Genomic DNA, 15,504 nt, shown 5'->3' with positions numbered 1-15,504 from the left:
CACATTCTCCTTCCACATCATTTCCAATTCATTATTCACTAATTACTCCATCATTCAATGCTACATAGTCTGATCTACCGTCAGCATTGTTAAATAAACGACTTAAATATATCGTAGCCTATTTTAAGACTGTATTCCAGCATTTGCACTGTAACGAGATTAAAACCTAGGATCTCTTGAATATGAATCATTCCTCCATTCAGACTTAAAGATTTTAATAAAACATATAAACAGATGGTCTATATACGTAATTTTCTTCGATCCATCAACATTCAATAATTGACACACTTCATACCTTTCTTAACATCAATTATTCACTAATGTTAATAATACATGCATGAATATGACGGATCAAAGTCAGAGATTTATCAGTAACCATAAAAGGATGCGTGACGATAAGTAAAGTTCTACAGCTACTTGTTCTGCGTGGTACTTACAAATCTTGCTGACCCTCAAAACAAGATAAACTCTGAACCAACATTCTGTGCGTGTCACAGGACCGTTGAGAGTATGAATGGAATATGGATCAATTTGTACACGGCAACACATAATGTACGATAACGGGAAACTCCAAGGTCTTTCTATTTTTAGTTTATGACAACTGAGTAATTAATTAGCAACGTAAAAATACGTATGAAACTCTCACAATGCACACATAAATGCCTGATACATAACCTGAGAAATCTTCACTGTAGGAACCCTAAGTTATATAAGCATGACAAAAATGACAGAGTGATGATGATGATGTTAATTAAAAAAATCCATACTTTAGATGAGATATAAACCATTTATAAGTTACGGTCGCATCATAATTCTTTCACAATTATGCTAACAACTACCTAGGGATCACATAAAAGTATTATTTACTTTGAACCAAATATAAGACAATCTTTCTCAGTCCACAATTTCGATGGTACATTTGATATTATTTCTTTCACCTAACCTAATTTCATGACCAGATACTATGATATTTTTCTAGACTTTTCCTAAAATATTAAACAAATTATTAATATTATCTGAGTTGCAATGTTCTCACAGCGATGAAAATATTGATTATGGTCTTCTGGCTTATGAAGTCATGCAGTTTTATAGGTTATAATCGTGTTTGGATCAGCATTAGAAACTATTCTCATAAACAAATTTGTTTGGAATAATTGTAATCTTAAAATGTCCAATCACACTCAAGAATATGGTCAGCCATTTCTTATTATTTTACAATATCTATTATCTCTATCATAGTTAATATTAACATATTCACTAACCTATAATATTATGTACATAGTATTATAGGTTATGTTTAGTTGGGAAATCATAAAGATGAATATACTGTATACCATTCTTGTGCTCAACACTAGAATTAACTTCAATTTTATACACAGGGCATAAACATACGTAAGAAGCTTGGCAATGAATGAGAAATACAGCAGTATTATATGCTACTTGTGACTTTTAAGTTTGTAGTTAACTACAATGTACAGAATTACAGCTGCTACAACCCTCAGGAACAAGAAGTTGAGAGAATTGTTTAAAAAAAGGCTGGTTGAACCTACCGTGTACTGTGTGTTTACAACAAATCCGAACCCACTGCCAAATGACGTATCAAATATTACGGTTAATAAGCTTGATAATGACGGACTTCAACGTTTGGCCAAGTTGTTTCCGAAACGTGAAGAATTTCCAGCTCGCCACATTGGACCCAGAGATCATGAACAGACACAGATGTTGGAACTGCTTGGATTTAGAGTAAGTTAAGGAAAACAATTTTCCAAATTACATTAATGAAGAAATTAAGAGCAGATTAAAATTTGGGAAATGCTTGTTACGACACAGTTCAGAATCTGCTATGTGAAATCCCAGATTGAAGAATAATAATAACTGTAAATTTGCCTTTTGTTGTATACGTGTGCGTACCTTGGTCTTACACATTAATCAAAGAACGCAGATAGAGGGTGTTTGAGAACATCTCAACCTACGTGAGATGAAGTGACAAGAAACTGCATAATGAGGAGCTTTAAAAACTGTACTTATCACCAATTGTAGTTTGAATGATCAAATCGATGATAAATGGGTGGGGCATGTAACACAGGAGATTAGATATGCTCTCAAAAATTTTGGTTAGAAAGTCTCAAAGGAAGAAACCACTTGGAAGACCTAGGCATAGATGGGAGGAAGATATTAAAGTGGATCTTAGGCAAAATTGGGTGGGAGGAGGGAAATGGAATCACCTGACTCAAGATACTGACCAGTTGTGGATGCCTGCAAACTTGATAATGAATATTTGAGGTTCATAGAAGTTGGATAATATCTTGACTAGCGAAGTGACTAAGCTTCTCAATGAAGAATCTACTCTTGGTAATTAGTTATTAACAACAATAATGACACATGTGGCCATTCTGTGACTCCATTTGTTTCATCTGTAGACTCTCGATGAAATGACAGACATGGCTGTTCCCGCAAAAATTAGACTTAACAAAGATTTGGAAATTGAAGAACCGGTGGGTAAGTTACATTTACATTTATGTTTGTTTTTATATAAATTGTGGAACTTCACCCTGATAGAGGCAGATTTACGTGTCAAACACTGAACATTTGTTTCGTGATATACAGGAGAGTACGAACTGATCAAACGTATCAGAGAGATAGCCGAGAAGAACAAGATATGGAGAAGCTACATCGGAATGGGTTATAATAACTGCTGTGTGCCACACACCATCATGAGGAATATATTTGAAAATCCTGGCTGGTGGGTATAAATCAACATTTAAAATGACTTAGTCCCAAAAGCAGAATTTATATATTAAAATCTGACCGCAAAAACCTAAAGACAATATTTATTACAACATATTATCATGGTTTTATCATAGATTCTGATTAGGAGAAAATTAGTGTGTGTGTGTGAATAAAATACACATTTGACTTAGCGAGCTGTTTTATTGTTGGTTTTATATCCTTCGCACTTAACTTTATTTCACACGACACACTAACAAGAGACACTGTTCCGATAGCTACCGTTAATAAGCAGAGAAAATACAACTGGTGATTGGTTTCCAGGACAACTCAGTATACACCTTACCAACCAGAGGTTGCCCAAGGCCGCCTGGAAGGGCTCCTGAACTATCAGACAATGGTCACTGATCTCACTGGTATGGAAGTGGCCAATGCTTCCTTGCTCGATGAAGGCACTGCGGCAGCTGAAGCCATGAGCCTCTGTCACAGGTAAAATTACCCAGTGACATCTCTTACTTCATCACACAGGCGCTTAGGCGAGAGGCAATACAGCTCCTACTCATTCTTGAACATGGAACTAGATAGGGGTGAGGGGTAAGCGTCACACCCTGGCCACGCTCTACCCCCAGGAAAGGACACCGGTACCAATTAGATAGGAGTCTGGGCAAGCCCTAGAGCCGGTGCGGACGCAGAGGCTAGAGGAAAAATCCTCTGCCCATTACCATATGACGTTAAAGGTTAATAATAATTAGTAACTAAATTACATTTTATTATTAAGTTAAAATTAATATTGTTTCTACAGACATACCAAGAGACGGCGCCTGTTTCTTTCTGACCAGCTTCACCCTCAGACGGTGTCCGTGGTCCAGACTAGAGCCGACTCACTGGGACTTACAGTTGAGCTGGGAAATGTGTTTGCGGCAGACTTTTCGAATCGAGACATTGCTGGTGTGCTGTTCCAGTATCCAGATACTGGGGGTTCTGTCCATGACTACTCAGAAGTAGTACAGAGGGCTCATTCCAATGGCGTAAGCTAAAAGAAAAACATAACAGAGCATCGTATTTTCACAGACTGTTTCTTATTCTTACAGAATGTTGTATCTTCATCATTAATGAGAAATGGTGAAAAGACTTGAAATTTGGAATTCCTAGTAAAAGTTTCTTGTGCTGAAAATGTTACTAGTGAACGGATGAAGTCAGATTCCAAAACTGTTCACCACAGAACATTTGAGTTCCATGGATTTGATTATGATGACTAACATACAAATCATTCTCCATTAAATTACACATCTGGAAGATGCTTCTGTATACCTAAGTAATCATTCACCTTCATGAAGTGCACGGTCCACATACCTCTGCTATTCAGAGTTGGTCACTGATGACAGCTATCACAGAACACTTTTTCATGGTTTTTCATTAACCCCTGGGGAAAGTAAGTCATGATGGCTTCCTTTCACATCCATTCCAATCATTCACATTCATCTCATTATTCGATAATACGATAACATTAAGCAAGTCAGCGCAATGATCCTTGTCTTCTCTGCATCTTTGCACGTTGCCACTGTGAAGAAAAGAATGTTGAACTTATTCTGACACACAATGAAGGATACTTCTGCCAGATTACAACATTAAAATTGATAAAACAGTGCCTGAGGATGATGTAGAAGTAAACAAAAAAATTAAAACATCATTCTATGGGGATTTACAGCATTTCTTAAGGTCCAATGTAACCCGTATGTTGGTAGACTCTGGTCTGCTGTGCTACAGACCTGCTGGCATTAACACTGCTCCGCCCTCCAAGTGAGTTTGATGTGGACATTTCTCTTGGAACCAGCCAGCGGTTTGGAGTGCCTCTTGGCTACGGCGGTCCACATGCTGGTTTCTTTGCTTGCAGACAATCACTGGTCAGACTAATGCCAGGCCGTATGATCGGAGTCACCCGGTACGTATTCAAAGATCAAATTTAATACAATATAATGCTCATCCTTAAGTTCTTGCACTTGGGAGTTTTAATACACAAGGTACACTTTTGGTAATAAGCCGTGTAAAATGTTAAAACTTCAGTCCCCACAAAATCTTCGCTTTATACTTCACAGTTTCTCTTTCATTTGATGTTACAAGCATTTGTCATTTTCTCAGTTTTGCATAATCAATTTAAATGTAATTTATAAACAGGGACGCAAGTGGGCGCGATGCGTATCGCCTGGCCTTGCAAACCAGAGAACAGCACATCAGGCGAGATAAGGCCACCAGCAACATATGCACAGCCCAAGCATTGCTGGCCAACATGTCGGCCATGTACGCCGTATACCACGGACCGCACGGACTGAGGGAGATCGCAACCAGGATCCACAAATCCGCGCTGCTCTTGAGCGAAGGTATAAAAATTCATCATCTTATGCAAATGACTAACAGTAGGGTGACTGACTATGGAGAATGTAAGCTCTTCTGAAACACTGGTCAATATCTACTAGACTGCATGGTGTAACACACCAGAAGATGGCCATCTGCATACTTGTCTCTACATAAAATTCAAATTCTGACCGGGTTGTTTACAAGACCATAAAGTCATCAAGTTGGTATTTTACCAACATGCAGAAAACACATTCCACAAAATATCTTTTGTACATATTTTGTATAACCTTTAATCACATCAAATTTAACATTACGATAATCTTCAGGTTTATTAAAAATATATAATTCCTTGATCAAGTGAATAAATAACTGTTTGAGCAAGATTTAATGCAATGCAGTCAGCCTACTTTAAAGTTTGCTTTACAGACTGAGGAAACCCATGATAAAACTAAATCAGTATGGCAGTCCTAGATTAAGTGCCTCTTCAAACACAAGTCAGATGTTTTTTTCGCTGTGCACGCTTGCTCAATAATAAGTCTTGCATCTATTTCAGGTGTTAAGGAAGGTGGAAACACTGTTACCAACCACATATTCTTCGATACAATACGAATTAATCCAGCGATGGATCAGGGCGAGATTCAGCACAGAGCACGCCAGAAGCAAATCAATCTAAGATTTTATCCTGATGAAACGGTAATACACTTCAGCTTCTTGACTCTTTAAAATCTGATGGTAACTGCACAGAATTTATGTAGTGTTTACAATATCTGCATCGTTACTCTAACAAATATTGCATTAACATATTTTTTACTGTTTTTGCATTTACATGGTGCAACAACCCAGAAGACAGCCATCTTAATAAACCACATTAATAAGAAAATTTTTGTCTGAGAAATTTATTAAAATTTGAATCGAGCATAAAGAATACTAACTAACATTAACAGAAAGTGGAAATGTGAATAAAATTTCGTCTAGCCTTGATATTGAGAGGGCAGTTTGTTTTAAACTGACAATACAAAAATATTTATACTATCTTTTCTTACAGGTAGGTGTCTCTCTTGATGAAACAGTTACCATTCAAGATATTGAGGACCTGCTCTGGGTTTTTGGTTCAAGGTTATCAGCTGAAGAGGTACGTTTGCAAATTAAAAGTCTGCTACAGATGTCAGCACCAAAATAAATTGCTTGCCGATGACATTTAATGAAATCTGAAGAAAAAAAATATATAAAAAACTGTAGAGATAAACACATCATACTCCTAGTTATCTGTACGCAGATAATTTCGTCTGCACGGTTTTGGTGCACGTTTTCTAATAATCTGTCTGACCTGGTAGAAGTTTATGATGTTTCAGAGGTACTTGCTGCTGACATCACTAGGTAGATCTCAAATATCAGTAAACTACCAGAGTACATGGCACAACAACCAAGATGACAACCGTCTTCATAAGAACTTAAATTCTATTGAAATTTAATGAAGAAATTCTTACTGCAGGTGGCTGGTAGTTGCGACATGAACGAAGGCAGCATATTTCAGTCAAGTTTTCGCCGCACGTCTCCATACCTCACTCACCCAGTGTTTAACTCATACCATTCAGAGACCCGTATTGTGCGATACATGAAAACTTTGGAGAATAAAGATGTCTCTTTAGTGCACTCAATGATACCTCTAGTAAGTACAGGTTTATTTCCGAAACTCTCACATTTCTGTACACTATTCAGAATTAAAGAAAGACATATCTTCAGTTGCAAAAGAAAAAGGGAATTTGTTAATTTATTTTATCAGAAGAATGTACGGCGTACTGCTCGCCTGTTACAGCTAGAAGCTTGAACTTATGTTATGCAGGTAGCAAGGTTAAAAGGCAAATAAATGAGGGCGTAAGGGAACGGTTACTACTCTCCATTACTTATACGAGTCTAAAATACATAAAATTCATAATATAAATTCACCTCATGCTCTGGCTATGCAGTATTAATTATTTCCTCATTTTATGTAACTCTGAATTTCCTCCAAATTGGTTTCTATAAAAATTAAAAATTTCAATGACAGAACAAAAATAAAATACTAATATTTTTGTAATAACATAACAGCAGTTATCAACAGCACTGAGATAAACCACCGTGTTTACTTTAACAGTAAACTCGACAGAAGTAACATATACAACAGCCAAAGAACAAATCATTTTCAGCGGATTACTGGTACGGTAATATCAACCAATTACTACCAACTACCAATTTGATCGGTAGATCAGTACTGAACATGTTACAGAAATTTTGCGGTCTGACACGTGGGCGTTGTGCCTCTTGGTCACTGCGACCGCGGGTTCGAATCCCACTCAAGCCATGGATGTCTGTCAGCATTTTTCTGTGTTGTGCTGTCCTGCGTACAGGTAGAGGCCTCGCGACGGGCCGATCCTCGTCCAAGGAGTCCTACCAAATGTCTATAGATCAAGCCAACGAAAAGTTGGGGACCCGCAGTGCTCAGGCACTTGAAGAATGGGTCGTTCCCAGTATCCCAGTAAAGCAGATAAGACTCACTCAAATTACGGCATTGCTTACAGGGATCTTGTACTATGAAACTTAACAGTACCACAGAGATGATGCCATGCAGCTTCCAGCATTTTACCGACATACATCCATTTGCACCACTCGACCAGTCACTTGGCTACCAGCAACTTTTTGAAGAGCTACAACAAGACTTATGTGCCATCACCGGTTATGACAGAATTTCATTCCAACCCAACAGGTCAGATTATCACAAGAGCTGTTAGTTAGTACAGTTAGAATAATAATGCTGTACCCTCTGCATAGGTTAAACAATGTGAAGTGAGAGATGTCAGAATGATGTATAAAGTGAAAAATAAATTAAACTTATATTTACAAGCACTACCGCCATTTTCTGCCCATAGCGTCTGTTACATAAAACACAAGACCACGATATGAAGACAAAACTATAATTTTACAAAAGCATAAACTTGGTCCATGACTCGAGACAAGAATTGAGGGTTCTTGAGGAAAAAGTGACAAGTTAATGCACACAAAATTTTAGTTGTACGAGAACATGTGGGGACTCTGATATACATGGGAGGATGTAAAGGTGTAGACTGGAATAAACTGATTCAACGTAGTGTCCAATTAAGAACATTTGCGTTCAAAAAAGACAGGGAACTTCTTGAATAGACAACTAAAACTATCTGCTTTTCAAGATCTTGTACCCTGTAGAATAATGAGAAGGTCATTTAAAAAACCACTGCTATAATTTATCATGGTTTTAGTGGGGCGCAAGGAGAGTACGCTGGACTGAGCGCCATCAAGTGTTATCACGAGGCACGCTCAGAAGGACATCGTAACATCTGCCTCATTCCAGTATCTGCTCATGGAACTAACCCTGCCTCTGCACAAATGGCTGGTATGAAGGTGGAACCAATAAACGTATGTCGTGACGGAAGCATCGATATCTCGCATCTCGCTTCTAAGGTGAGCACAGCAGCGCTTCACCAACTGTTACAGATAGCATCAATTTGCACGATAATTATGAACAATGAGCATGCACACTGCGACTGACTGCTGGGATGTAGCGTCATGCCATCCCAGAAGACGGGCGTCTTCACCACAAACATTTTTAGACTGAGAAATTTTGAGCAATGAAGAAACCTGCTTAGATAATAATGGAAATAATAAAATGTTGATGTATTATTGTGGAATTGTGTATAGCGAATTAAAATTTTTCTGTTTGTTGCAATAAGGTCGAAAAGCATGGAAAAAACTTGGCTTGCCTCATGATCACATATCCATCAACAAATGGGGTGTTTGAAGAAACTATCGCTGACGTTTGTCACATGATCCATGACAATGGTGGACAGGTGAGGTTTGGTATTTGCATCATGGCTCACAATGTCTTAATTTTAAAGTGAAAAAAAAAGTAAGTATATATTATGGGCATTTAATAGTTGATGGTATTTAAATCCCAAAGAAAATCTAGCTGAAAAACTGAAACTTCTAGCACTTTTACGACTGGCGAGGATTAATGTCTCTGAAACATTCTGGGATAATTAAAGGACAACAGATATGCCATATCTGGATGGGTATTTTCTAATATTTTTGAGGTATTTATTTTTAAATTTTTTTCATGTAGGTATACTGAGACGAAAAATTAAATTTTGTGTCTAACTGCCGTTATTGTCTGAGAATCGTAAAATCAGTTTCCTCTGTAATCACTCTGACAATTTATGCATTCGTAATGCACCTTGTGCCACTACGAATAAAGGGACAGATTCATCACTATTTTAAATAATTACAGCAAATTCAAGGAGTGGGAAAGTTTTCACACTGGTTCAAAAACTGTGCACAAAACCGAACTTTTCATCTCGCTTCAAGAACAGATTTAAACAGACTTCAATTTCCGGGCAGAATATGCCAAAACATATTCTGTACTGAATAACAAGTAAAAATGTTTGAAGTAACAGCAAATGTAAGCAACGACCACGTAGTTTACGTCATTTACAACTTTGTAGCCTGTGAGTCCACAAGTAAGGGCAAACGTGGCTTCAGGACTGGAAAATGCTGAGAAACCCTAAAGCATTTGTAAATTTTTATAGGTATACCTTGATGGAGCTAACATGAATGCACAAGTTGGCCTATGCCGTCCAGGTGACTATGGTTCTGATGTATCTCATCTGAATCTCCATAAAACATTCTGCATCCCCCACGGTGGCGGAGGGCCCGGAATGGGACCAATCGGAGTGTGAGTTGTTTTAGAACGATTATCAATTAGTATTTTATAATTCGTTTCTAACATCATTAAAAGTAAATGAAATTTAAAGTCTTAACAGCAGTGAAGTTTTCTTTTTCCATGATGTCAAAAGTGCCTTCAGGAAATATAAACTCAAATGTTGTAACTTCACAGTCATGGCAGAACAAAGAAACATATACTGAAGAACAGTATATGTAATTTTTCTGTTGCACTTCATTAAACATACACCACATGGAAAAATGTTTTTGATTCATATACGATTTGAAGCTTTCATGGTGAATGAACTTAATTAAATCTTCCTGGGCAACACAAATTCAATAAATTTGAGGCAAAAATTACTTTTGATTTCTGCCTGCAATTGTTTTATCATGAACCATTGTCTACTTTACAGAAAAGCTCACTTAGCACCATTCTTACCCACACATCCTGTGGTGAATCCAATGGCTGACATGGGTCGCCATTCCAAATCATTTGGAGTTGTAAGTGCGGCGCCATTTGGATCATCTGCAATTCTTCCCATCTCATGGGCGTACATTAAGGTAAGGTATCTTGTACAGTTTTATCAAAAGTATTAGAAACCATCAGACAATAAAGCTGATAAACCAAGATGTTTCTCAAATTAATATCTGTTACATCGTTTCAAATCAGTAACCTCGTCTTCCAACATTTTTTCCAGTCCGTCATTCTTGATAATCAACACAAATAAATAAAACAAAACAAAATTAATAAAAACCCTCTCGTTTACTCAACTCTTGATTTTGACTCATGTCTGGAACACGGAATCCTTTCTTTTACTGTCACATCGAGTCCAGCTCTGGGTCCCATCCAGGATTCCTACCCAATAAAAAATAGGAGACCGCAGATATTTACTTAGTGCTAATGCTAATAATTATCGGAGTTTTATTTCCACGCCCTCTTACACCTTCAATGCAGTGTTTATGCCCAATGAAAACCTGCTGCTTCCAGGACTGTAAGCATCTACTTGCTATTTATTGTTTAGTGTTTTAAAGTGCCAAGAATTTCAGAATCAAATACTGTATTCTACACATCTACGCTCACTTCAACCCATCACTGCCAATCCCAATTCTACTCCGTCAATGTCTTAATCGCAGTGCCAGACTTCGAAAAACAACACAGACCTTCTATATCATTAATATAAAAACAAAACTTCCTGAAGGTAACACCCAAAATGCTGATACCCAAATATATCAATTAGCATCCGGCTTCAGGGACTTCGGTACTAAAAAATGTGGCAATGAATGGGTTACGTAATTCAGTAATTGTCAATTGCGTTTATTTAGAAAATTTATTGAGAACAATTTAGTAAAAACAAAAATGAAAATCCTAACACTGAATGTTATAGACAGTACTGATAACCAATCGTTCAATTTTCAGATGATGGGACCACGTGGACTTAGGAAAGCCACTCAGGTGGCAATTCTGAATGCCAATTACATGAGTAAAAGGTTAGAAGGTCATTACAAGACATTATTTAAGGGCCAGAAGAGTTCTCTCGTAGCTCATGAATTCATTCTGGATGTTCGAGATTTCAAGAAGACGGCTAACATTGAAGCAGTTGATATCGCTAAGCGGCTCATGGACTATGGTATAGTATCACATCTCAAACCAGATACAGTGTTTTCAGATTTTCAATTTCAAAGTACAGGATTTACTATTGTGAGTGTCTCTATGTGTGAGAAACAGGTAAGGTTGAGAAAAGACAGATAGACTGACACTGTGATAACAGAAACTGAAAATTCAAATTCACCAAACACACAACTGAACATGATCCTGAGTGATTTCATTCCAATTCACATCTTCACAGCATATTTTCTAAGAAAGATCCAGTTTAATATTATCCTCCCACCTCCTTTTTGGTCTTCCAATTACTAGTTTCATTCTTCTAGTGTAAATGATTCCAGAGGAAAAATAACAAAATACTCCGGCTATGAATATCATAATACGCTGCTATAATGTTCAAAGAATACATTATGTATCAATAACGTTTGAAGACTATTAACTCTAATTATGATTTGTTTACTTCTTGATTTACTTAATGACACTGTCGATGCATTAGCTCATGTGGTAAGATGATTAATTAGTAATGAAATGGAAAGAATGTTGAATGTAAGTGGCCACAACTTGAAGTACAATCGAGGCATGTCTTCAGAGGCTTCCGACTGTATCTCAGGACAACGTCCTTAGTCTGATCACAGGACTTTGAATAGCCCTGCAAATTACGAACACACCACCTGGTTCCGAAAGTTTATATGACATGTTATTCAGGTTTTCATGCACCTACAATGTCGTGGCCTGTTTCTGGAACTCTGATGATCGAGCCAACCGAGTCCGAAGACAAACAGGAACTGGACAGGTTCTGCGATGCCTTAATTTGTAAGTAACAAACTGACTACAAAAAACCTCACTCATTCATACTTCACGGTCAACCAACGGATGGCAATCGCAATTAATCGCACTGATATTTTTTAGACATCAGACAAGAAATAAATGAAATAGAAGAGGGGAGAATGGACATTCGCACCAATCCACTAACAATGGCTCCTCACACGCAAGCACGGGTTATCTCAAATGACTGGAACCGACCGTACACAAGGGAACAGGCTGCATTTCCAGCTGTAAGTATCTTATATCAGATCATGAAGATACATTTTCTTTGTGAAATTTTAGGTTATGGTGGTAAAGATGCAGATGGTGGTCTACCAGGTTGTGACCCAATGCAGACCTGTAGATGATTACCAACGTCTCAGACGAAAAAACTGTCTCAGTCCTCAGGGTTCTCTACAAGTTCACACAGTATTAAAACCTCGATCACCACGGACACCGCTAAATGTTAAACGTGCAATTAAACTGACTCTATAAATATTTTAACGTCAAAACTGTTTTAAGATTCAAGTATTTCATGCTGTAAACATCCAGCATCCCACAACCATGACAACAAAATATCTTAGGCATAACACTTCCTTTAATTTTAATGAGATTTGGTTCTTTCTCTGTTCTAGCCATTTGTTCATCCTGAGACAAAAGTGTGGCCGAGTGTCGGAAGAATTGATGATATATACGGAGATAAACACCTTGTCTGCACTTGTCCACCAATTCTACCTGCTTACTGATGTGAAACTTGTCATGTTTTGTACTAAATAAGATTTTCCTTTTTTTATTTTTCATATTGTTTTACTTCAAGTTTTGCTGAAAAATAAAGATATTTTGTTCGATTCTTAGGTTATTGGTCATAGAGGCTATAAGAAAATCCTTTTCCTCTTCCAGAGACTGAACCCTAGTAATTCAGTTCATGGTCAGACTCAGTAAGCTACACCAGCTCTGTGGATTATACACCATAGTATACAGTGTTCATTTTTACTATAATCTCATTTTCTTTGGTAGAAAAGATCCACCAATTTTTGTTTGAACCTCCCTTTTCTTGTTAATTTTACCAATGGCAAGGTCCAGTGCAACAATGTGCTGAATTATGCCATTATTGACCGAGTTCTGTTCAAAGTACTTGCGAATTTTTTCAATACAAATTTGAGCCTGCTTTGAAGTCACCTTTTCACCATTTCCTAGATCATTATCTTCACTCTCACTGTCGGTTATAACCGAATCATTCCTTGCCAAGTGCACGATTTCTTCAGAAGTCATTTCTGAAAACACTGGTTCTTCAGCATCCACTTCTAGAAATTCTTCTGCAGTCAACTGTATTCTTGTTACAGCTACTGGAAGATCTTCTATAGTCATCTGTAAATCTTCAACTGGGTGAACGTCTTGCTGATCACGGTGCACACCTCTGATAAGTCCAGAGTGTACCCAGCAGTTGCTGACTGTTACTGATGAAACTTCATCCCACGCAAGTTTTATTAAATAAAGCGCATCTTTCAGTGACAAATGAATCAAAGAGCCATTGTTGATACTCCCCACAATCTTCCTCACTTGGTGACACCTGTAATGTGCTTTGAAACTCTTGGCAATGCCAGAATTTAGAGGCTGTAGAGAGCCAGAACAGTTACGAGGCAAAAATTCAAGTCTTACATGGCTGAGATTTGTGGGTTTATGACAAGGAGCATTGTCCACAAGCAACAGCACATTGCGCAACTTCTTTTTCATATCCTTATTAAAGTCTTTAATCCACTCACCAAATTCTACAGTAGTCATCCAGGCTTTTGGATTATGTCTATAATTTACATAAATTGACGGGTTGAAATTCTTAAAACATCGTGGGTTTGCATATTTTCCTATCACAGTTACAGTTCTCTTGTCGCTCCCATCTGCATTTGTACATAATGCAAGGGTGAGCCTGTCTTTTGCCTTCTTGCACCCCTTTGCAGGTCCATCTGAAATGGTCTTGTCTGGTTGCATTCGGTAAAACAGAGCACTCTCATCCATGCTGTAGATGTCTTTAGGATCATATTCTTTAACAATATCATAAAGCCTCTGTCGACCTGCTTCAACCACTTCCTCATTTATCTTTGCTGTTTCTCCAGGCTTTTTAAGCTGACTTAGTCCATGTCGTCGCTTGAATCGATGCAACCACCCGCTGCTGTATACAAAATTTGTCACACCCATCTGCTGTCCAATTACTTTTGCTTGTTCCTTAATGACTCCATCAGTTGTTGTCCCATTTCTCGCGTTCACTTGCCCTATCCAAATAATTAATGCATCCTCAAGGTCTTCATGTTTTGCGCCCTTCAACCGTTTCATATTTTCACATCTTTCATTCTCCCATTTCTCTCTTTCACTGAGAATATCTCCAACACAGCGCCTACTGAGGGGTTTACCCCATAAACGAGAGAAATGGTTGGCAATATTTTGCTGACTTGCACATGGATATCTTTCTTTGTAGGCACATATATCTTTCTTTTCACCAACACTTAACACTGCCCTTTTACCCATGTCAAACGAAACTGACTGATTACAAACACCTTAACTCAGCGTCCAGTCTGGAGACCGCATTCAAGCCGAAGTGAGTTTGAAACGGCCAAAATTGTAGGGTGACTCTGCAACTGTTCCACGGGAACATTTAATGTTTTCTTACTGAATGCTACTCCTTCTGTCGAAAGATTACCTACGTACGTTTTATTTGTTAAGACAGTTAGTATATTTTACAAATGAATATTCTAGGAAGTTGCCCCCATAACCTAAGTTAACAAAATAGCATGGCGCCGTATCGGACTTCGTTGTAATGCTTTCCAGTACAATGGTATTGCCAAAAATGTTGGCAGATGGCGGCTAACGGGGGCGCGGCGCTCAAGCAGGGATATCACTTTGAAATTACATGCGGAATAAACAAATTAACAGACAGAGAAAACTTAATGGAATATATTACCTATCAACCGTCAATTATTTAACATTCACTGCCACTGTCGGCGGTAAATAAAACTCTTCACACAAAACTCACTCCACATCTACCATATTGGACTTCGAATAACTCCCTGGTGGTTGACATGTAAATCACACTCACAGAGCGCAAAATACAATTTCCTACCGACACCCGAAAATTATCCCTTTGCAATGATTGCTACACCTGAAAGCACACAAATTTAGCAAATCTTAAAACGAAATCAATTTGGAAAACCTTATGTAACTTTGCTTTTGAAAAAGTCTTTATTTAGGTGGAAAGAAGGCCTTCCTATATTTATATCACTAGCACAGTCTGAATT

The 15,504-nt window shown here is 37.8% G+C and overlaps 2 protein-coding genes across 2 annotated transcripts; one reads left to right on the top strand and one right to left on the bottom strand.

Moving 5' to 3' along the window:
- Positions 1-1,363: 1,363 nt before the first annotated feature.
- On the top strand, positions 1,364-13,065 carry LOC110828404 (glycine dehydrogenase (decarboxylating), mitochondrial). Its single transcript, XM_022061122.2, has 19 exons — positions 1,364-1,743; positions 2,421-2,499; positions 2,608-2,743; positions 3,052-3,216; positions 3,530-3,755; positions 4,473-4,669; positions 4,903-5,105; positions 5,636-5,775; positions 6,128-6,214; positions 6,575-6,751; positions 7,641-7,825; positions 8,355-8,556; positions 8,826-8,942; positions 9,678-9,823; positions 10,224-10,371; positions 11,228-11,438; positions 12,119-12,226; positions 12,323-12,468; positions 12,853-13,065. The coding sequence occupies exons 1-19, from the start codon at positions 1,471-1,473 to the stop codon at positions 12,961-12,963; spliced, it is 3,057 nt and encodes a 1,018-aa protein (XP_021916814.1). The 5' UTR covers positions 1,364-1,470; the 3' UTR covers positions 12,964-13,065.
- Positions 11,563-15,164, bottom strand: LOC110828412 (tigger transposable element-derived protein 6). The gene has a single exon (XM_087359180.1). The coding sequence runs from the start codon at positions 14,735-14,737 to the stop codon at positions 13,211-13,213; it is 1,527 nt and encodes a 508-aa protein (XP_087215306.1). The 5' UTR covers positions 14,738-15,164; the 3' UTR covers positions 11,563-13,210.
- Positions 15,165-15,504: the final 340 nt, after the last annotated feature.

This window comes from Zootermopsis nevadensis, unplaced genomic scaffold (assembly GCF_977971745.1).
Source record: "Zootermopsis nevadensis isolate Lab colony 2312 unplaced genomic scaffold, Znev_1.0 Znev_ptg000031l, whole genome shotgun sequence".
Lineage (NCBI taxonomy): Eukaryota > Metazoa > Arthropoda > Insecta > Blattodea > Termopsidae > Zootermopsis > Zootermopsis nevadensis.
This window is presented reverse-complemented; position numbering and strand designations above follow the sequence as displayed.

Excerpts from the sequence above, each read along its gene's own strand:
- LOC110828404 (XM_022061122.2), top strand. The coding sequence starts at position 1,471 with ATGTACAGAATTACAGCTGCTACAACCCTCAGGAACAAGAAGTTGAGA. Across the intron at positions 5,106-5,635 it reads CGCGCTGCTCTTGAGCGAAG|GTGTTAAGGAAGGTGGAAAC; the intron begins GTATAAAAATTC and ends CATCTATTTCAG. Across the intron at positions 5,776-6,127 it reads GATTTTATCCTGATGAAACG|GTAGGTGTCTCTCTTGATGA; the intron begins GTAATACACTTC and ends CTTTTCTTACAG.
- LOC110828412 (XM_087359180.1), bottom strand. The coding sequence starts at position 14,737 with ATGGGTAAAAGGGCAGTGTTAAGTGTTGGTGAAAAGAAAGATATATGT.